Below are 22,147 nucleotides of genomic sequence, written 5' to 3'. Positions count from 1 at the left end.
TACATACTCGTAGTGCCCATACCTTGTCTTAAAGGCAGTCTTAGGAATGTCTTCACTCTTGACTCTAATTTGGTGATATCGTGACCTTAAGTCTATCTTAGAGAACACTGACGCTCCACGCAATTGATCTAAAAGGTCATCTATCCTAGGCAATGTATACTTATTCTTGATAGACACTTTGTGCTCACATAATATCATGCTTCCATTTTTCTTCTAATTGTTTCTTAAGCTCACTCAACTCTAGAGGTGACATCCTATAAGGTGCTACTAATACAAGTCCACTCCCAGGTACAAGGTCTATGTTAAACTCAACTTCCCTGTTTGGAGGCAAAATAGAGACTTCCCCAAGAAAAAAATCTTAGAATTCACACACTACAGGTATAGCTAACACGTTCTTTCAACCTCTACTTTAGTAGAGAACAAAAGGATGTATCCTTGAGCCCCCTCAACTAAAGACTTAAGGCAGGCAACAATAGAAACAATGGAATTGGAGATAGAAGAATCAATTGATATTGGTTGTTTAGCAATGGAAATAGTTTTATCTGAACAATTTATGACAACACAATTTGAAGACAACCAATTCATACCAAGTATGACATCCAAACCAGACAAAGGCAAGCATATAAGATTAACAAGAGAAGTCACACCGTGATACACTAAAGGACAATTAAAGCAAGCAATAGAAGTAACAAGCTTCACTTTTGCAAGAGTAGCAACACTCGAATCAAAAGGCAATTTAGAAAAAAGGGAAGGCTGAATATTTCACACAATCAAGAAATATGAACGAATGTGTCACTCCTGAATCAAATAATATAATTATTTTTATTTATTTAATAAAGCCCATGCCTTGAATCAAACCATCAGACTCCTTCACCTTTTCCCCTTGGAGTGTAAAGACTCTCCCCTAGTTATGTGGCCTTGGTTGGGTTGTCCCTCACCCCTACAACTTCTAGCATAGTGTCCCACTTTCTCACATTTGTAGCAAGTGGTCTGTGCTGTGGGACAGGGATGATCTCCATAAATCAAGCCACACCACTAACGTCCGACACCTTTGTCAGTCCTAACTCTTTGCACATATTTTCCTTTATTGATGATGGGCACAGGTCACAACTGCTTTTGAAACTTGTCATCCTTGCTATGGAATTTCTTCCCATCAAAGCTAGCCTTCTCCTTAGATCTATGATCCCTCACTGCTTGCATTTTCTGCTCTGTTATGCGACATTTGTTCACTAGGGTAGGATAATCTCTAATCTCCAAGATGTTGATAGAACTCTATTACTCTGGTTTCAAGCCCTCTTCAAACTTGATAACCTTCCAATAATCTTGAGAATTATCCTTCAAATAATGAGAAAACCTCACTAGGCTCTCATACTTAGCCACGTACTCGACAATGGTCATATTTCCCTGCTAAAGTTGGAGGAACTCGGTCTCCTTTTGGATACAAACATTGTGAGGAAAGTACTTCCCCAAAAAAACTTCCTTGAACTCCTCCCAAGTGATAAGAGCTCCTCGAGTTGCCAAACTCCCTCGTGTGTTTTTCCACCAATGCTCTGCATCAGACTCCAGCATGTAGGTGGCAAAGTCCACCTTCTGCACATGATCACATCTCATGACTCTAAAAATTTTATTTAGCTTTTGGAGCCATTCTTTTGCTTCCACAAGATCTACGTTGCCATAGAAAAATGGCAGATCATTCTTATGAAATTTTGGTAACCTCGTGTATTGAGGGTTCAGAGGCAAAATCAAGTTGGTGAAGACTCTACTTCCATTCCTATTCATTTGACAGACAGCCTCCGTCTGTGCTTACATAACTTTGGTCATTCGAGCCATGTTCGTTGCAAGTGCATCATTTACATTTTCCCTTTGCCTATTAGGTGCCATAAATTTGCATACCACCAATCAAACACTGGGTTGATCAAGTCCAATATCTAAAAGAATAGCATGTCATTTATAACTCTAATAAGCAGTCCTATGTGTCCATATTTGATCTTTTGAAAATAACCCATTACCACAATTCTATTTAGGATCAAACTGCTCTGATACCATAATGTAACACCATTCGTTACAATAACAACCTGTACTAAAATATACCAAAAAGAATATGAAATCCCAAAATTATAATAGTTTTAAAAATACCTCATGTATAATAAAATAAGTCAAATAAGCGAATCTTTTCATAAAGAAAACATTATCCTCAAAACATGGGTATCTAAACTAAATTAACGCTAAAAATATAACAAAAGTAGCCGCATCCAGCGTCTTATTCTGAAGTACTAACCAAACTAAAATAAATGTAACTAATAAAACTATGTCTTAAGTCTCTTCAAACCCAGCAACTTCTTCCTCAACGAATGTAACTAAGATGATAATCTCAATGAATAAAACAACTAAAAGGAGTTCACAAATAATGTTATTTTTAACCGGCACGGTAATCCAAAAAACCAACCATGATATCCACAACGAATTTAAAATAGGATTATATATATATATATATATGCTCTCCAATAAAAATCATATTATAACAATTCATGACATTCTAAATAGATAAAATATTTAAATAAATGCAAACACCTCATCGCCTCACAATTTAGTGATTCCCAAAATCACAAGACTCAATTCTTTGGTTCTCGAAACTAGTGTTGATCTCATATTTTTCAAAGGGTCTATGAGTTCATATTCCATGCAATTCCGTCCTAGTGTCTTTCCCATCATAGATGGAGGTATCTAGAATCCCTTCCCTATCTTGGATGGGGATATCTATAAATAAATATCATTCTCATCCCAGATTGAGGTATTTAACATTATAATATCATAATAAAATGTACATAATAATCCCTTCTCAGGAGGTGATGATCAACTCACAAAATTATAAGAATACCATTCTAAAAAAACTACCATCAAATTTCCTAATTTTGTGCATCCAATAGTAATTCTCAAAATCACACCTCAATAATAATAAAATCAATTAATAATATGAAACCACATATATAACAACAATTATATATGTACTATAATAACTAAGGCGTATAATATTTAATGGCTAGAACATAATACATATATACAAATTAGTTCGGATTCTAAAGGTTAAATTATATATTCATTAATTAAATGATAAAGTCCTTTAGATTATATATATATATATATATATATATATATATATATATATATATAAAACACATTGTCAAGAATTCATACCATGGATGTTTAGAAAAAAATATTTTACTTATCTCTTGATGCAAGAAATTTATGCTCTTCGTTGTTCTTCTTCTCCTATACTAATTGCGTTGAAATAATTTCTCCACTTTCTTTCTCTTTCTTAGTCCTTGAGCAATCCACTAATACCAAGAGAGACCATTTATATATATGATTCTAAGAGAAGAAACTACCACTGGATATAAGAATTGTACGTAATTTGAAATTTGTTAAACCGATCTTTCTTTATCTATTATTTCTATTATCTTTAACCAATATAATATATTATTATAATAACATCTTTTCAAAATAAAAATAAAAATCTAATATATTAAAACAATTTAATCTATTTTTTTCTTTACTAAAAGATATATTTAAATATCTTTAATCTAATAATTATTAGATTATTTTTGGTACATACCAACGTAGAAAAACAGAAAATTATAATGACCAAAATAAAAAAAAGTTAATAGGATTAAAATGAAAATAATCTTATATTGTATGAATTAAACAACTATTTAAGCTTAATTTATAAAAATTAAGGTTCGTTAACTTTTATTTTTCATTATCTGTATTCACTTTTAATTACAAAATTCTCACATTTTTTACAATTTGTTTCATGCTTTCAAAAATTTGTACAAGAACCATCAAAACACACAAAAAAGAAGAAGTTATTTTGAGTTATTTTTGTACAAATCTTTAAAAACGGGAGACATATTAAAAATAAGCATCAACAAACAATTTTGTACCTCAGGGATAGTTAGTCTCGCTTTTTTTTTTTTTTTTTTTTTTTTTTTTTTTTTTTCTTTTCTTTCGTTATGTGATTCCCACTAATAAAAAAATATGAAAAATAAGGTAATAATTTTGTAATTAAAAGTGAAAAAATTAAAAAAAGTTTTGTTTTTTTGCAAAGTAAACGTGCCCTTAATTTCCAAATACTACAAATGTACTAATGGGAGAGAGAAAAAAATTATCATACAACGAATGTACTGGTGACCATAAAAAAAATATTACAAAAATTAAACCATAATTTCATGATTTCTATGAAGTTGTATGTTTAAAATTTAATTTTTATAATTTTTGTTGATTACTAGTACATTTAATTTGCAGGTTTAATTTTTCTTCTACCCATTAGTACATTTGTAGTGTTTGAATGTTTAATTTTTATAAAGTTGGCCTAAATAGTTATTTAGTCCCCTATAATATAAAGATTTTTTTTACTGCCCTTTTAATTTTTGTTCCTTATAATTTTATTTTTTATTTTATTTTAGTTTATTTATTTTTTTCTGTTAAATTTGATGGATAAATCAAATGATAGAAATCATAATTAAACAAAAAAATAATGGAGATAAAAAAGACTAAAAACAAAATACTCATATATTATAGAACTAATAAATTATTTAAGATTTACTAAAATAAATATTTTAAATATATTTTTAGTCTTAATTTAGGGTTTTATTTTTTTAATTCTCAAATTGAAATTTGTATCGTTTTTCAAATTCATGAAATATTTTTTAGTCTATCATGTAATAAAAAAATCGTCAGAATTGTGTATATGAACCGTTACAAATCAATCAATAAGGACTAAAGAGGGCATTTCACGATTTTGAAGATTAATAAATATAAATTTTAATCTGAAAAGTACATAGATCTCAATTTTAAAAGATTAAAAGTATATTTAAGTTTGAAATCTAAAATAAATAAATTATGACCCGTCTAGAAATGCACAATAAATGAGGGACTATAAACTCAAATATAAACGATAAGTTCGTCTAACTGTACCATCATCATCCACATTTTTTTTCTCTCACACACTCAACCAAAGACGAAGGAAGAAGAAGAATTACAAAGTACCACCAAACAGGCTGCGACGACGTCGTTCTTTGCAACTTCCAGTTACTTCTCTATATCTCTTTTCGCTCGATCCTGTAATAATATTTCCATCCTTTTTAATTCTCGAAATAAACAAAAGGGTAATTTTATCTGTTGAAAAAATTGAATCTTGATTTTGATTCAATGTACCCAGTTGGAAAAATAGATGATTCTAGAATAATTGGGGAACAAGGGAGGGTGTGCAGAATTTTTAAGTTCATTTGTGATGCAATTTTTCGCTTTTTATTACTTCCAAGGTATGAGGGATTTTTCCTTAGATGTTGTCTTTGCAGTAAAAATAAAGATTTAAAATTGAATTATTAAGTTCCTTCATGTAGAAAATTAATAGGATTTAAATCTGGAGTAGTATTTCATTCCTTCCTACCAAATACACCAAAAGGAATCACAAATGAAATTTTATTGGAATGTGTAGGAATAATGTTATCAATTCATGTACCATGATTTCTTATAAAAACTTTTTATTTGTTGTTTCCTTAATAATTGTTCTTAGAATAATGGTTAGGATAACTGTTACTTGTTTAGGAAGTTTCACTTAAAATAAATTAAAACGAAAGGGTGATTGAATGCAAAGATGTTTGTTTGATGCTTTGGCAGGTTCTTGTTCTTGATGAATATGACACCAGTTTGCCCCTTTGTCAAAGCTGCTCGCCCCGATGATAACAATGCCTCTAAGAAATCTGGCGAAAACTCTATGAAACATCAGGCTGAGTCTGAGAGTAAGGTGAAGAAAGAGGTTAATGACTCAGCTAGTACCTCACCAAAGTGCCCTTTTGGATATGATTCACAGTCGTTTAAGATTGGTCCTCTTAGCTGTACGGTGTGCCAAGCACTTTTATTTGACACCAGCAAATGTGTACCTTGTTCTCATGTTTTCTGCAAGTATGTATTACGTCCCATGCTTATTTCTTGAATATATGATGCATTGCATACTATATTTTTAGTTCATTTCTCATAATCTACTTGTCTGAAATTAGAGCATGCATATCGCGCTTTAAGGACTGCCCGTTATGTGGGGCTGATATTGTGAAGATCGAGCCTGATGCTAATCTTCAAGGTGTAGTTGATCGCTTTATTGAAGGTCATGCTAGGATCAAAAGGTCTGTTAGTGCAGACAAAGGAGAAGAAGCAGCAGAGAGTAAACAGGTCATATATGAGGATGTGTCTTTGGAAAGAGGTTCTTTCTTGGTGCAACAGGCTATGAGGGTAGGTTGGTCTTTTTAAATGTTAATGTTAAATCTTTATATATGAATAATTAAACGGAGAAAGATAAAGATCCTTGAAAACTTTTTTCCTTAATGTAATTGGCAATGATGTTAATTATTCTTGATAGTGATGTACTGGTATGCATGATTAGATGTGTTGGAAAATATCTTTATCCGGGAGAGATATTGATGTTAATACTTAATAACTGTTGCTCTGCTGCAGCTACTGCCATTTGTTTACTAAGTTACATTTTAAACTTTGTTGATTTGGTTCCACCTCTTGATAATGAGTATTTTGCTATATGGAATCCAAAAACAGGCATTCCGTGCTCAGAATTTAGAAAGTGCCAAATCAAGACTCAACTTCTGTGCAGAAGACATTCGTGATCAGTTAGAAAAAGTTGGTAACACTTCAGAGTTATGTTCACAGCTAGGAGCAGTCTTGGGTATGCTTGGTGACTGCTGGTATGTTTTCTTGCTCTCTTCTACCCCCCCTCCCTGCAGTCAACTGGTTAATCAGTCTGTTGCTCTTATTTTCCTGTTTGTGCATATATCAATCTTTCATTCAGTCCTCTCATCACTGTAGTTTGTTTTGTTAGTTTATGTAGAATATTATTGCTATATGTCCTCAGATATTATTTGTGTAAAAGGTTTGTGCTTAAAGAAAAATGAAGAAATTTTGAACAACTATAATATATCTGTCGCGAGTCTCACTGATTGAATATAGAATAGTCTATAAGATACAAAGGAATTGGAGCAAAATAGTAATGCAGGGACACTAAATATAACTAGATAGAGACCAAAAATGGTAGAAGAAAGTAGATCACCTAACATTAGTGGAGATGAGAAAATTAGTGTGCTAAGTCCAGATCATCTTAGGAAAATGGTCCTTTTAAGTTGATCCCAAGTATTTATGGCTAAGTTGTTTTCTTATTTTCTTTTTTATACCACCCTAAAATGAGGGCATTATGTTTCTTTATTGAGAAGGAAAACTCCTATTTTTTTTTGTCAAGGTGACTTAGTAAGAAACTGTGAAACTTCTTTATTTAATAAGTCAGATCTAATTTAGAAAGAGTAAACAGGTAACTGATTACTTGGAATTATTCCCGTCTCAGAGCTTAGTTCTTAAATTTATCTGTCTACTAATTAGTTGTACAAGTTAATCCTTGAATTTATTTCACTTGAATTAATGAGAGATATTTTGGATGAAATGCTTGAGTGTTTTCTCACTCAGCTTCTCTTATATATCAAACTTAGCTTACAAAGGAAACTTTTACAGAGAGCTCAGAACAGAGAATATACAAAAAAGTATAAAAAAAAGAACAGTAGCCTAGTACAATAGGGACATAATAACCTATTTTCTAACATTCCCCCTCAAGCTGGAACATTTAAATCATATGCACCGAGCTTGGAGCCTAAAAATTGAATCCTAGGTCCCCTCAATGACTTGGTCAAAATATCTGCAATTTGATCATTAGAGCTAATTTTTTCAGTATTAATTTCCTTAGCCAACAACTTCTCTTGAACAAAGTGGTAGTCAATTTCTATGTGTTTGGTTCTTTCATGGAATACTGGGTTAGAAATAATATGAAGTGTTGATTATCACAATATAGTTGCATCTGCTGAACTTCACAAAATTTAAGTTCCTGGAGAAGTTGTTTGACCCACATTAGTTCACAAGCGGCTGAAGCCATGGCCTTATATTCAACTTCTGCACTAGACCAGGCAACAACATTTTGTTTCTTGTTATTCCAAGAAATCAGATTTCCTCCTATGAACACACAATATCCAGTAGTAGAGCGCCTGTCTATAGGAGAGCTTGCCCAGTCATTACCACAGTACCTAGTAACATGGGTGTTTCCCTTGTCTTCATACAACAATACCTGTCTTGGAGTCCTTTTAATGTACCTAAGAATGCGAATTACAACATTCCAGTGATTAGTGTGAAAAGCTTGCATAAATTGACTAACTACCCCAACTACAAAAGAGATGTCAGGTCTAGTGATTGTAAGATAAATGAGTTTTCCAAATTAGTCCCCTGTTGATGGATTGACAAGTTTACCAATGCGTCTCAAGTAGTAAAGTTAGAACGGAAGTCTGAGTATTGTATCCACAGGGACTTTGTTTGTACTTATGTAGATTAATATTTGATTAATAAAAAGATTTGGAAAGGTTGTAGAAAAATAGTAATTTAAATTGGCAGAAAATTAAATCAAATAAGAGGAGAAATTAAACAAGAATTTAAATTAATTAATTAAAGACAGAAAAGATGAGAAAATCCAATATTATTGTAGAAGGAAATTCAAAAGATGAGAATGTTGGAAACTTAGTCTACTAGAGCTACTCCTTGATGTACTGTTAATGATTTTTCTCTATTTATAATTATTTCAATTTACACCTGCATCTACTAGTATACTCTAACTTTGATCCCCCACATGAAAGAGTCTAATTTATCTATTTTCTCTCCTAAATCCCTTTATAGAGCTAAAATTAGTAAATTGCATTAAGAATAGAGATGTATAACAGGCTAAACAAATATCAATCTATCCCTAGTGATAACTTTATTTAGATACTCTTTTCCAGTTCTATTAGAAAATAATGTTTTTCAACGCGTCGCTACCTCTAAAACTTATCATGCAAATGAGTGATCAAGCCACAAACAATAATATTAAGCACAAGAAAAGATAATGTAAATGTAATATTCATAAATAGATAGAAAGAGAAATTACATCAAGAAGGGGGTTTAGTCTCTCATTGTCATGGAGACTTTACAATTGGAAGAGGGGAATATTTAGTAAAGGAGAAAAAGATAAGAAAGGGAATTGAGGGAAGGAATGGCTCCCTATACTTGCTTCTCCTTCTAGCCTTTGCAACGAATTGTATTCTGTTGGAATTTCTATGTGTCTTTTCCTTCTTTCCTCTTCTTCTTTTATAGGTGCAGATTAGTGGACTTCTTGCACTAAGCCCGACTTTACTTTCCTTAATTAATCATGCTTTTCTTAATTATTCTTCTTTCCTTAATTAACCATGCTTTCCTCAATTAGTCTACTTCCCTTGATTAGTCTTGCTTTCCTCTATTAGTCTTCTTTCCTTAATTAACTTTGCTTTCCTCAATTAGCTTGTTTTCCTTAATTAGCTCTATTTCCTTAATTAACTTTATTTTACTCACTAAGCATCATAAATTCATCACTTTTAATATTCTTTGCAAAAAAACTTAAATGATAATAATTTAACAATTATATGCTCAAAAAGAAAAAATTATGAGGAAAAAATTACAAATTCCTATATAATTTAATCCCAAAATATACTCATAATTAGTCGTTATCATCTCCTATACCGTTCAGGATCATTGAAGGGTTCACCTTGTTCTGCCATCAACTTTTGATTTGGGTCCATGGGACTCTGAAGAGGCCTACACCCAATCATGCCTTTTTCTTTCAAGATATCGAAAGCATACTTTCTTTGAGAAATAGCAATGCCTTTGTTTGTATGAGCCACCTCAATACCAAGAAAGTATTTTAGACACCCAAGGTCTTGGGTCCGAAAGTGGTTGAATAGGTGCTTTTTCAACCAGCTAATTGTAGTAGCATCATTCCCTGTAATAACTATGTCATCAACATAGACAATTAGATAAATACACTTTCTTGGAGAAGTGTGACAATAGAAAATTGAATGATTTGCTTCACTGTGCTTCAATCCAAAAGCCTATACAATTTGACTAAATTTCCCAAACCAAGCTCGTGGAGATTGTTTGAGACCATAGAGAGATCGACGCAATTTACAAACTAACCCATATTCCCCTTGAGCGACAATTGCAGGAGGTTGCTCCATGTTATCTCTTCTTCCAGGTCACCATGCACGAAGGCATTTTTAATATCCAATTGATGGAGAGGCCAATGGCAAATGACAGCCATAACAAGAAATACGCTGACCATGGTGAGTTTGGCCACAGGAGAAAAGGTATTGCCATAGTCAAGGCCATATATCTGTGTGTACCCTTTTGCCACCAATTGAGCCTTAAGGCGATCAACTTCACCATTAGGCCCAACCTTAATAGCATACACTCATCTACAACCAACTATCTTCTTCCCATGTATTTCAACAATCATGGCTTGTTGGCATCCAAGGTGATCAAGTGCTTCATGGATATTTTTAGGAATGGTGAGAGGTGATATGGATGAAACAAAGGAAACATGAGGAAATAACTGGTGATAACTCAAAAAATTAAATATAGGATTGAAATTTTTGGTAGATCGTATACCTCTCCTAAGAGCAATTGGCTACTTAGAGTGGTCATCAGTTGGAACTATTGCATGGATAGCTGAAGGTGATGGACATGAAGCAGATGACTCTCCATATGACATAGGACTAGATAACTCTCTCAGTGTCTCTCATGCTGGTGAGTGGTGTGAGGTCATGAAGAAGGACTGGAAGGGCTGGTTGTAGAGGTGGCTTGACTTGTGTCCATAATAGGGATTTCATGAAGGGGAGACAACAGTGGATCCAGTGATGTACCATTTTGTTGGGGTGTGTGAGGTCATGTAGAATAATGTAAAATGTCTATTGTGGTTAAAACGAAGAAAGATTAGAGGAGAAATATTCTTTGGCATTATCACTCCTGAGAATCTTAATTACTTTTCCAAATTGGGTCATGATTTCATTAAAGAAAGACATGAATATAGGTAAAAGTTTAGATCGATCTTTCATTAAATAAACCCAAGTACATGTAGAGTATTCATCAATAAAGGTAACAAAATATCTGAAACCAATAGATGTGACACGGCTTGGACCTCAAATATCAGAGTGAATAGTGAGAAAAGCAGAGTTACATCTTGTTTCAGTTCTCTTTAGAAAAGAGGACCTAACGTGTTTTCCTAATTGACATGACTCATTCTAAGACTTGAAGCCTTCTAAGACTAGGAACCATTTTCTTCAACTTTGATAAATGTGGATGACCTAAGCTATCATGCAAAAGCTTAGGAGACAAAGATGCAAAACAAGACATAGACGATCTGGTTTCAAGATAGTAGAGACCTTTGGATTCATGTCCTATGCCAATCAACTGACCTATACCACATTCCTGTATAACAAAGGAATCAACATCAAATGTTACAAAACAATTTAATGATTTTGTCAGTTGACTAAGAGAAACTATGTTGAAAGGACAATTAGGAACAAAAAGAACTGGATCCAAGTTTAAAGAAGAAATGGAGACTTTGCCGACTCCTTTAGAGTCGACTTTGGTGCCATTTGCTAGGGTGATCACTAATTAGATGAGGAAATTTTGGAGGAGACTTAGAGGTGAATAGAGAGTCATTACAAGAAATATGATCAGAAGCACCTGAATCAATTACCTATGGACCTTGGCTATCCACAGACTGAGAAATGCAAGCTGTTGAAGTACTCGGGCCTGAAGATGATTGAGCTTGACTATTGGAGTTCAATCGAAGGTATTCTTGATACTCCTCTTTAGAAACTTAGGATCAAGTGTTTTTGATTTGGAGACATTTGCTGTTTTATCAGGCCAGCCAATTATATAGTAGCATTTGTCTTGGGTGTGACCCGACTTCTTGCAATGTGAGCATCGAAGGTCTGACTTCGTGTCTCTACCTCCACAACCGCCACCACGTCTTCCACAATTCCTATAATCTTCCTCTAGTAGACACCATTGCTGAAGATTCAACATGCTCAAGTGAGTTTCCAGTCTTTCTTGGGGTGGGAACGTGAAGAAGACGTGTCATGAGGCTATCCGTTGAAGGAACTTTTTGACCAGTCAGAATTTGATCACGAATATGATCAAAATCTGGATTCATGGCACGCAAGGCCAGAACCATGTACAGATTGCCATGCTTCCTTTTCATTTCCTCCACTAAGTCAGCATCTAAGAGCATTTTTAGTTCTTCAATTGCAGATTGAATTTGAGCAACACATGTGGTCATATCATGATCCGTTTGCTTGTAAGATGTCAACTTGTCAGCTGCATCATACAATCTCTGAATGTCATTGGCATAAATCTTTGGGGCCTTTTTCCAAAAGTAGTAACAGGTTTTGAATGACCTCAAGGTTTCTAAGATATTTGGCTCCATGGACTGCCACAACAAGGCACAGAGTTGAAAGTCAAGCCTCTTCCATTGTCCCTGACTTTCTGTCAGTATTTCAGTGAACTCTTTCTCCAAATGGTCATGATGCCCTTGGCCAAGGAACCAGAGTTCCATAGATGCAGACCAGGACAAATAATTTCTACTACCATTCAGCTTCTCTGAGGTTATGACAGGTGTCCCAAAGAAAGAAACTATGGGACCAACAAAAGAGGAAGTTGTAGATTAAACTATAATAACCAAATACGAATCAAACTTATTATAATGATGAATATGTCTCATTGTGAGAAAAATTTCAGTTTTGATCATTTATGTGCGTATTAAAACTTTTTTTGGTAGTTTGCATAAGGTCCTAGATTAAGACCTTGTTGTCGCCATTTAACACACACAAAAAAGGTATTTTTTTTTTTTTTTTGCATTGTATCCACTATCTTAGGTGTACAACTCTGAGATCCACTATACTGCTATGGTGTTTTTGGTGTCCAGAGTTAACTACTACAGTGAGAAGCATTCCCAAATATTTTTTGCTAGTTTTATGCTCCCACCTCCATCATGATTCTGGGTTTTTGAAATTGTATCTTCGAATATTTGGCATTCAGAGAAAACTATTGTCTTCCCCTTTGGCTTTTCTGTGGTGCTTAGTTAATCGAGAGGGGTTTTGATGTTGGACATTTCAAGAGATTGTTTATCTTTTTGTTGGTTTTTTTTCCTGGATTTGGCCTTTTGTTTCCTTATCTAAGTATCTTATTCTCTGCTCTTATGTTCACTTGTTTCTTCTCTAATAATAATTCTTATTGTATCACAAAATGGTAAAAGAATAGTTCTATGACATGTTTAATGGAGGCAGATCATGATCTACTTGTTAACACATCATTTTTCTGCAGCCGAGCAATGGGTGATGCGAGTTCTGCAGTTGCATATTTTGAAGAAAGTGTTCAATTTCTGTCGAAGTTGCCAAAAGATGATTTGGAGGTTATTTCATTGGAACCTTGCTTTTTTAGACTACGGAGTGAAAAATCATAATTGCAACATCACGTTTTTTTGTTTGTTCTCTATTTATTCTTGACTTTTTTGTCCCACAGATTACCCATACACTTTCTGTTTCTCTTAACAAAATTGGAGATCTTAAATATTACGATGGAGACCTTCAAGCTGCAAGATCTTACTATTTTAAATCTTTGAATGTTCGACGTGATGCTGTCAAGCACAATTCAAACGTTCCATCCCAGGTTGGTTATTACTATTTGCATACATTTGATTTTAAATTTTTGTTGTTACCTAATTGACCTTCATGCAAGTCTTGCTCTTTTGGCTTGGTGCAAGCTTTACTATTTTGGTTAGTATGTTGTTATACATGGTCATAAGGTGAACCAGCAAATGTCATTTATTTAAAATTTAAAATTATGGGAATGCTTTAATATGATGGACTTAGATTAGGCGGCAATACGAGAACAGCAGCACAATTTTGTTATCCGTTGCAGCCATGCAGCAAATTGTAGAGATTCAAACTAATATAGAACAAAGAGATGGGCACATGCATAGTTGCACACACAAAGTACGGAGAAACTGGGAGAATCACTTCAATAGTATCACTTTTTCTTAAGTGTATCTAGTACGGTACATGCTAGATAATCTTTAAACTGTCAATCCAACTAGATCATCAAATAACAATAGTTTAGAAATGTTTGCTTGACACCCAAGTTAATAGAAAAGTCCTATCCTATCTATTATTAAATCCTAAACAAAGCTTCCAATTGATATCCTAGTTATGGTATTATTCTATAAGCCTAAAAACAGTCTGGGGCTTTTTGATAAAGGAACCTATAGTAATTTTCAAGTCTCTTTTTTTCTATGCAATTGTTTTTAGGCAAAATTGCACTTTTGGTCCCCCAGTTTATCTCCAATTTCGGATTTGGTCTCCCTATAATTTAATTCACAAATTTGGTCCTCCAGTTTTATAAATTCCTGCAAAATTGGTCCTGGAAGTCCGATTTGGACGTTGACTGTTAACCTGAGACGTTGACTGTCACGTGTCAACTCCGCGTGTGACTGCTACATGTCAATGTCACGTGTCAATGTCTGAGTGTTTCCTGTAAATGTTTCATTTTTTGTAGGTAAAATTGTACTTTTGGTCCCCAGTTTTACTCTAATTTCGATTTTGATCCCCTTATAATTTAATTCGCACATTTGATCCCCCAATTTTATAAATCCCTTTATAAATTTAGCCAAATTTCATTATTGGAGAAGTTGTATTTCAAATTTCAAACAAAAATACCATTGTCATACATAGGCCACTTAAGCAGTCGTATATACATAATACCACATGGGGGAGCAAAAAAAAAAAAAAAGGAGATTATTATAGAACCTGTTAAAGTAAGAGATTTGAAAATTTCAGACCCAGGTTGGGATTCATGCGCCACTTTCCCAAGTTGAACAACCCCGGAAGTGGGAGAGACAAAAAGTGATTTTTCTCTGGGTTCCAAGTGAGTGAAAAACTTGCGATGAAAAAGAAGTACAAAATTTATCAAGACCTACCATGTTTCTAGCACCAGTGGCTAAATCATTCAAAAGACCAATTTTGCAGGAACAATTTATAAAGGATTTATAAAACTGGGGGACTAAATGTGTGAATTAAACTATAGGGAGACCAAAATCGAAATTGGAGTAAAACTGGGAGGCCAAAAGTGTAATTTTACCTACAAAAAATGAAGCCTTTACAAGGAACCACTCAGATGTTGATACGTGGCATTGACATGTGGCAGTCAATGTTTGAGGTTAACGGTCAACGTCCAAATTAGGCTTTCAGGACCAATTTTGCAGGGATTTATATAACTGGGGGATCAAATTTGTGAATTAGATTATAGGGGGACCAAATCCGTAATTGGAGATAAAGTGGGAGACCAATTTTACAATTTTGCCTTGTTTATATAAAAGAATTTTGGACTTAGTGTCACTTAGGTGATTTTGGTTGGTGGAAATCTTCTGTTTTTATTTTTCACTTTTCCTTGTTTTACAAAATTGTCACTTTGTTTTCACTTTATTTCCTAGTCTTACAAAAATGTCACTTTATTTCCTAGTTTAGAATGATAAAGTAAAACATTTCCACAAGCAAAATGCACCTAAATGTTTCTAGTTTCTTCATTTCTACGGAGTTCTTGAAAGTATGGATACTTCACAGTTTTATTTTGATTCTCTTTTGAAACAACTGAACCATGTCAATAAGTAAGTACAAATCATTTTGATAATTTTCTGGTCAGTAATTCAAATATTAGGTGGTCCTTACAAAATTGCCACTGCAGAACATGTTCCTTAGCTTTTATTGAAATTAACCTTTTTCGTTGTTTTCTAATGATTTATTTTAGGTTTTAGATGTTGCTGTCTCTCTTGCGAAAGTTGCGGATGTGGACAGAAATCTAGGGGATGAAAAGTTAGCTACAGATGGATTTCAAGAAGCCATAGATTTACTGGAATCACTCACGTTGAAATCTGAAGCTAGTGGGCTCGAGCAGCGGGTAAGATGCCGATATACAAAGAAGTACTGTGTCAAGCGAGATGACCATTTTTATTGACTGACAGAAATAAATCTTGACCATACAATCATACATGCATGAATAGTTTAGGTTATAAGTTACATAAAGGATATATGAGCACTTAAAAGGATCACATGACTCTTATGTTTCAATCTTAATCATTCATGGGAGATCTAATAGTTAAGATTGGTTCCTCCTCCACACACATACACGTATATATAATATAGGGTTAACTAGATTTTTAATCCCTAAATTTTTTTAAATTCTGTTTTTAGTTTCTAAACTTTTGTTTGACCGATAAGGTCCTTAAATTTTTAGAAATTTCAGTTTTTAGTCCATAAATAAAAGTTTGAATTCATTTTTTTTTATTTATTTAATAAGATTTCAAGGATTAACAACCAATTTTTTCAAAAGTTTAGAGATTAAAAATCTTAATGAAAAAAAGTTGAGGGACTTCGACCAATCAAACTTTTGTTTAGGGACTAAAAATTAAATTTTAAAATAATTGAAAGAACTTGATTAGTCAAATTTTTGTTTAAGGACTAAAGATCGATTTTCAAAAAAATTTAGGGACCAAAAATTTGGTTAACCCTGTAATATATAATGAGGACCTTATTTGACCATCCTTATATTTATGATATGTATGATGAAAAGAAAAACTCGTTTTCACTAGATATGTATGTCCCTGTAAATAGATATGGACATAGATTTTTTTATTTTTTATTTTTTGCTGAATGCTGCATTTTCTTATTGGATCCTGGAATTAATTTCAATTTCAATTCTTCTCCAGCGGCAATCCGTCATAGATTTCCTTAGAAGCCAACTTCCAGATAAACAAGAACAAGCTGAGGCAACAGTCTGAGATAGGTGGTCCACATGAAGAAAGGAAACACAAATTCAGATGCAATAAAAAATGTTACGGTATGCCACGAGACGAGCTTGTAAATTAAGGTCGGCTTAACAAAGGCACTACTAATGGAGGAAGAGGAGATTTCAGAGTAATGAATATTTCAGGCATTTCTGGCACTGCAGTACCTTCCTAAGCCTAAGATTCTACAGGGAATCCTTTTTGTATTTTCTTGTGCACCACTCTTGTATTTATTTTTTTTTGTTTCCACCTCTTTAGTTGCTTATCTTCTTGGTGCATACTAGCAATTGCGCTCCTTGCGTCATTGTAACTAAATATACTCTTCTCTAATAAACTAGAAACGAAGTAACAGGTACTATAGGTTGTGTAGTTTGCGTCACAACTTGATGGATACATTCTATACCGTGAAAAGTGAAATTTATAGATATATTTCTTTAATATTCCAATTACACTTTCAAACATTGTTGCATTGACAATAATAGTTTCAAAAAAATCATCACAAAAAGCATAATCATGGGCTAGACATTACTGAAAAATAAACGAAGGTGAATTGACCATGGCTATAAATACGGGCTAGGCATTTCTTTATTGGGATATGCTAGGTGCACCCAACAATTTTAGTGAATGGGCCATTTTGCCCTTTAAGTTAAAAATTTAAAAACGCGCTCCTCTTCTCGGAAGACCACTGCTGCTTCTTTTCTTCTTCCATTCCTGTTGATCCTCCGTGACACCGCGAGCCAAGCTTTCGTCTTCTTCGCGACACCACGAGCCAAGCTTCTTCTCCGCGAACAGCCTTCGAGGTTAGTCTCCCTAACTCTCCACTGCTTTTACTATCCAGTATTGATTCAGCAGTGGAACCTTAGGATAGTAACCTTAGGGTAGTAACCTTAGGATAGAAGACGAGAGGGGAGAAGACGAGAGTACGCCGAAAAAAATGGCGGAAAAGGTCGACGGCGGAGTCTTCCGGAAGACCCGTTAGGGGTTCTTCCGGAAGTTCCGGAAGAACCTTTTCCGGAAGAAGTGTACTTCCGGAAGTAACCAAACGTCTTCCGGAAACTTTCCGGAAAAGGTTCTTCCGGAAGTTTCCAGAAGAAGTGGTTCTTCCGGAAGTTTCCGGAAGAAGTGGTTCTTCCGGAAGAATTCCGGAAGACGCGCTCTCCCGAAAGAACTTTCAAATTTTCGGAAGAACTTTCCGGAAGAAGTGGTTTTTTTGTTTTTTGCTTTTTTTTTAAAATTTTTTTAAACAGAAATTGTTTTGTTTTTTAAATGAATTATTGTATTTATTTTGGTTATTTTGTTTTTTTAGATTTTATGAAAAATGAGGTTTGGGTTTTTGATGTCATGTTTTTTTTTATAATTTTATTGTTTATTTTTTTAAATTAGTGTTTTTTCTTTAAAAATGAAATTGTCTATTTTTATAATTAAAGTTGTGTGTTTTGGAAGTTTTATAAAAATACTAATTTTTTATAATTAATTAGTTTTTTTTATTATAAATGAAGTATTTTATTTTCTAAAAAAATTGTGGATGTTTACTAAATAATTTTTTTTACATTAGTTGTTTAATTTTTTTTTAAAATTAAGTTGTGGATGTTTAGTAATGAATTATTTGTATATTAGTTGTATTTTTTTTTATAAATGAAGTTGTTTATTTTTTTTAAAAAAATTAACTTGTGGATGTTTACTAAGTAATTTAGTTGTGTTTTTTTTTTAGAAATGAAGTTTCTTATTTTTTTTTAAATTAAGAGTTGGATGTTTACTAATAATTTTTTTTTACATTAGTTGTGTTTTTTTTAATGAAGTTGTTTATTTTTTTTTTAAAAATTAAGTTGTGGATGTTTAGTAATGAATTATTTTTATATTAGTTGTGCTTTTTTTTATAAATGAAGTTGTTTATTTTTTTTTTTTTAAAATTAACTTGTGGATGTTTACTAAAAAATTTAGTTGTGTTTTTTTTTAATGAAGTTGTTTAATTTTTTTTTTTTAAATTAAGTTGTGCATGTTTATTAATAAATTTTTTTTACATTAGTTGTGTTTTTTTTTTATAAATGAAGTTGTTTAGTTTAATTTTTTTAAAAAAATTATGTTGTGTATGTTTTTAAATAATTTGATTTAAGTTAGTCTTATTTGTTTATAAATAAAGTTGTTTTTTTATAAAGAAAATTGTGTATATTTTGACCGAAAAAAATACGTGTTCGACATGATTTGCAGATCATGGCCAGAACACGAGGTTTAGGTCGTGCGATAGGTAGAGTTGTAGGCAGAGATAGACCTGCTGATGAGGATGCTGCTGATGTTCCTGAGAGGCGTAGGCTTACTGCCTCAGCCCGTAGGCTACGCGTTCATCAGATGACTACGGAGGGACGTGATATGGCTGAGGACGTCGCTGACATGACTAACGATGTCCTTGAGCAGGCTACGGAGGCACCTGAGATGCGTGCGGACGCACAGGGTGTTGATAGTGGTGAGGGGTCAGATGGTGATGATGCTGCTGAGGGATTCCCTGGTGGTCCACGAGACCCGTCAGTACTCACATCATTTGTCGAGCATGTTGCACATGCCGTCTGGAGTGGACAAGTATTTTTATTTGTGAATTATTTATCATTGTTGATTTATTTGTTTGTGCCCCCATTTTTTTTAATAATTGTATAATTTGTACTTCAAATCAGGAACGTCCTGATTTGAAATTAGTGTCACATGGAGGAAGATGACACTGATTAGGAGGCCAATGCTTGAGATTGAAGGCCTGGTGGCTACCACTGGATTAAGTCCACTGATAGATTGTTCAGTTATTACTGGCGATCCTGGACTTATATCTGCATTTGTGGAGAGGTGGCACAGTGAGACTAGCACCTTCCATTTTCCTGTAGGAGAGCTGACGATCACATTGGATGATGTGTCGTCAATCCTACATTTGCCCATCACTGGCGCCTTGCACAGTTTCCACGCCCTTTCTACGGAGGAGGCCAGATTCTTGCTTACGGAGTTGCTAGAAGTGTCTGTGGAGGAGGCCAGAGCGGAGACAACACTCACACGTGGAGCATATGTACGATTAGGATGGGTTCGAGACATATATGAGACCAGATGTCAAGCCCGGCGGTGGATTGTCGCAGCTCGCGCTTATCTGCTGCACCTTGTCGGTTGCACTCTTTTTGCTAATAAGAGTGCAACATACGTGCATGTGGTCCACCTTGACGCTTTCCGGGACCTCGCTCATAGTGGTGGTTACGCTTGGGGAGTTGCCGCGCTGGTTCATATGTATGACTAGTTAGATGAGGCTTGTAGGACCACCACCCGACAGCTTGCGGGGTACTTGACACTACTTCAGGTAAATTTTGTGTTTATTAATATGTTACGTTCGATTATGATTTAAACATGTTTTTATGTTATGTTAACCTCAATTATTGTGTAGTGCTGGATCTATGAGCACTTCCCTAGTGTGCACCAGTGCGTGACTGACGATACATACCAGGAGACGTCCCCACGTGCTTCCCCGTGGTTGACGTCGAAGGCGCACATGAAGGGCATCACAGGAGCACCCTACAGGGCACGTTGTGATGGTTTGACCGTCACAGATGTATCCTGGTTGCTGTACACGGAGCATCGGGGGGTTAGGGCGTTTCAGGAGATTTCATCGTTCCAAGGTCAGCTCAGATGGGGTCCTATGATCGTCACAGTTCGACTGGAGAGGGTGGTACGCCAGTTCGGTTACATCCAGAGCATCCCTCCGCCACCTGTTAGTGCACGATTGTCACACGATCAGATAAATGACTGGTGGATGGAGTTTGCGGATCACTTACTACCTGCGGGTCAGCTTTGTCTAGTGCCTGGCAGGTATCTGCGGATTACATGGAGTGGTTTTTCCGCATATCTCACCCATTCATGACACCGACCCAAGCAGGTGACCAGTAGAGGGATGCACCAGCTGCAGACCCTGAGGACTACATACAGCCGCCCAGCCCCCAGGTTCCAGTGGCATTTGACCCCCCTCCACATGTGGTAAGATTATTTGCGCGTTTAATGTTTTATGAGTTGTTGTTTATTTTAAATTTCATAATAAATGTTTTTAATGACTTTGATAGGATGATTACGAGGGATATGAGGCGATTGCACAGAGGTTGGAGCGTGTGCTCAACCTTAGGATAGTCACTGCAGGCACAAAGTTATATGACATTATGCAGGACTGCCTGACGATCGCGAGAGGGGGACCCAGTGCTGATGGGACGGTCAGGGCTCGTCAGAGACGCCGCACGGACCATTGATCATTGTATTTATTTTTTGTTGTAGTTGACATGAATATTTGTAATTATTACAGTTTTTGTTTAATATAGCTGACGTGTTTTGCATAGTTTATTATTTTATAATATAGTTTATTATTCCGATTGTTTGTGATCCTTAAGCGAAGTTTACGGTTGTTTTAAATTTATTTTTAAAAAAAGGGAACCTACAATCATGAGTTTTGTTTGTAAGAATTACATAAAAAATAAAAGTTTTTAAAATCATTAATAATTCATAATTCATAATTTACACCATTAATATATAAGGTTGTACCAAAAACTAAATATTTTTAAAAAATTACATGACAATGAAATCGCCATATAAGATACTACAAGGATGACTTTAAAAAAAATCCATGTTCAAGTACCCATGTTTGGGATTTTTTTGCGTGGGTGTGCCAGTGCCGTGAGACAATGGAGGGCGGCCATTTCTCATGTTTGGACGTCAAAGAACCCAAAAAAAATAGTCCCGTTCCCCGGTTCCGTCAACTAACACGTAAAAAAAAAGCCTGAAAATCCAAAAAAATAGGAAATGGACCCTTTTTCCATGTTCAAGTACCCATGTTTGGGATTTTTTTGCGTGGGTGTGCCAGTGCCGTGAGACAATGGAGGGCGGCCATTTCTCATGTTTGGACGTCAAAGAACCCAAAAAAAATAGTCCCGTTCCTCGGTTCCGTCAACTAACACGTAAAAAAAAAGCCTGAAAATCCAAAAAAATAGGAAATGGACCCTTTTTCCATGTTCAAGTACCCATGTTTGGGATTTTTTTGCGTGGGTGTGCCAGTGCCGTGAGACAATGGAGGGCGGCCATTTCTCATGCTTGGACGTCAAAGAACCCAAAAAAAATAGTCCCGTTCCTCGGTTCCGTCAACTAACACGTAAAAAAAAAGCCTGAAAATCCAAAAAAATAGGAAATGGACCCTTTTTCCATGTTCAAGTACCCATGTTTGGGATTTTTTTGCGTGGGTGTGCCAGTGCCGTGAGACAATGGAGGGCGGCTATTTCTCATGTTTGGACGTCAAAGAACCCAAAAAAAATAGTCCCGTTCCCCGGTTCCGTCAACTAACACGTAAAAAAAAAGCCTGAAAAT

General features: G+C 34.7%; 1 protein-coding gene across 2 annotated transcripts; it reads left to right on the top strand.

The window, feature by feature from the left end:
- The first annotated feature begins 4,935 nt into the window (after positions 1–4,935).
- On the top strand, positions 4,936–17,229 carry LOC100813258 (protein NCA1). Of its 2 annotated transcripts, none has more exons than XM_003522821.4 (8): positions 4,936–5,087; positions 5,680–5,964; positions 6,060–6,288; positions 6,607–6,752; positions 13,270–13,357; positions 13,468–13,614; positions 15,748–15,897; positions 16,706–17,229. In XM_003522821.4, the coding sequence occupies exons 2-8, from the start codon at positions 5,693–5,695 to the stop codon at positions 16,775–16,777; spliced, it is 1,104 nt and encodes a 367-aa protein (XP_003522869.1). In that variant the 5' UTR covers positions 4,936–5,087; positions 5,680–5,692; the 3' UTR covers positions 16,778–17,229. The 2 variants fall into 2 exon arrangements, with proteins under 2 accessions (XP_003522869.1, XP_006578395.1); XM_006578332.4 differs by having other exon boundaries at positions 4,955–5,120.
- The last annotated feature ends 4,918 nt before the right edge of the window (positions 17,230–22,147 follow it).

The sequence above is a fragment of the Glycine max genome, chromosome 4, assembly GCF_000004515.6.
Source record: "Glycine max cultivar Williams 82 chromosome 4, Glycine_max_v4.0, whole genome shotgun sequence".
Classification (NCBI taxonomy): Eukaryota; Viridiplantae; Streptophyta; class Magnoliopsida; order Fabales; family Fabaceae; genus Glycine; species Glycine max.
The sequence above is the reverse complement of the archived record's forward strand: the minus strand, read 5'-3'. Positions and strand labels throughout refer to the sequence as shown.

What these genes read in the sequence shown, in the direction of transcription:
- LOC100813258 (XM_003522821.4), top strand. Translation starts at nt 5,693, where the DNA reads ATGAATATGACACCAGTTTGCCCCTTTGTCAAAGCTGCTCGCCCCGAT. An exon ending in GGTATGCTTGGTGACTGCTG is followed by an intron (nt 6,753 to 13,269) that starts GTATGTTTTCTT and finishes ATTTTTCTGCAG; the next exon opens with CCGAGCAATGGGTGATGCGA. An exon ending in TGCCAAAAGATGATTTGGAG is followed by an intron (nt 13,358 to 13,467) that starts GTTATTTCATTG and finishes TTTGTCCCACAG; the next exon opens with ATTACCCATACACTTTCTGT.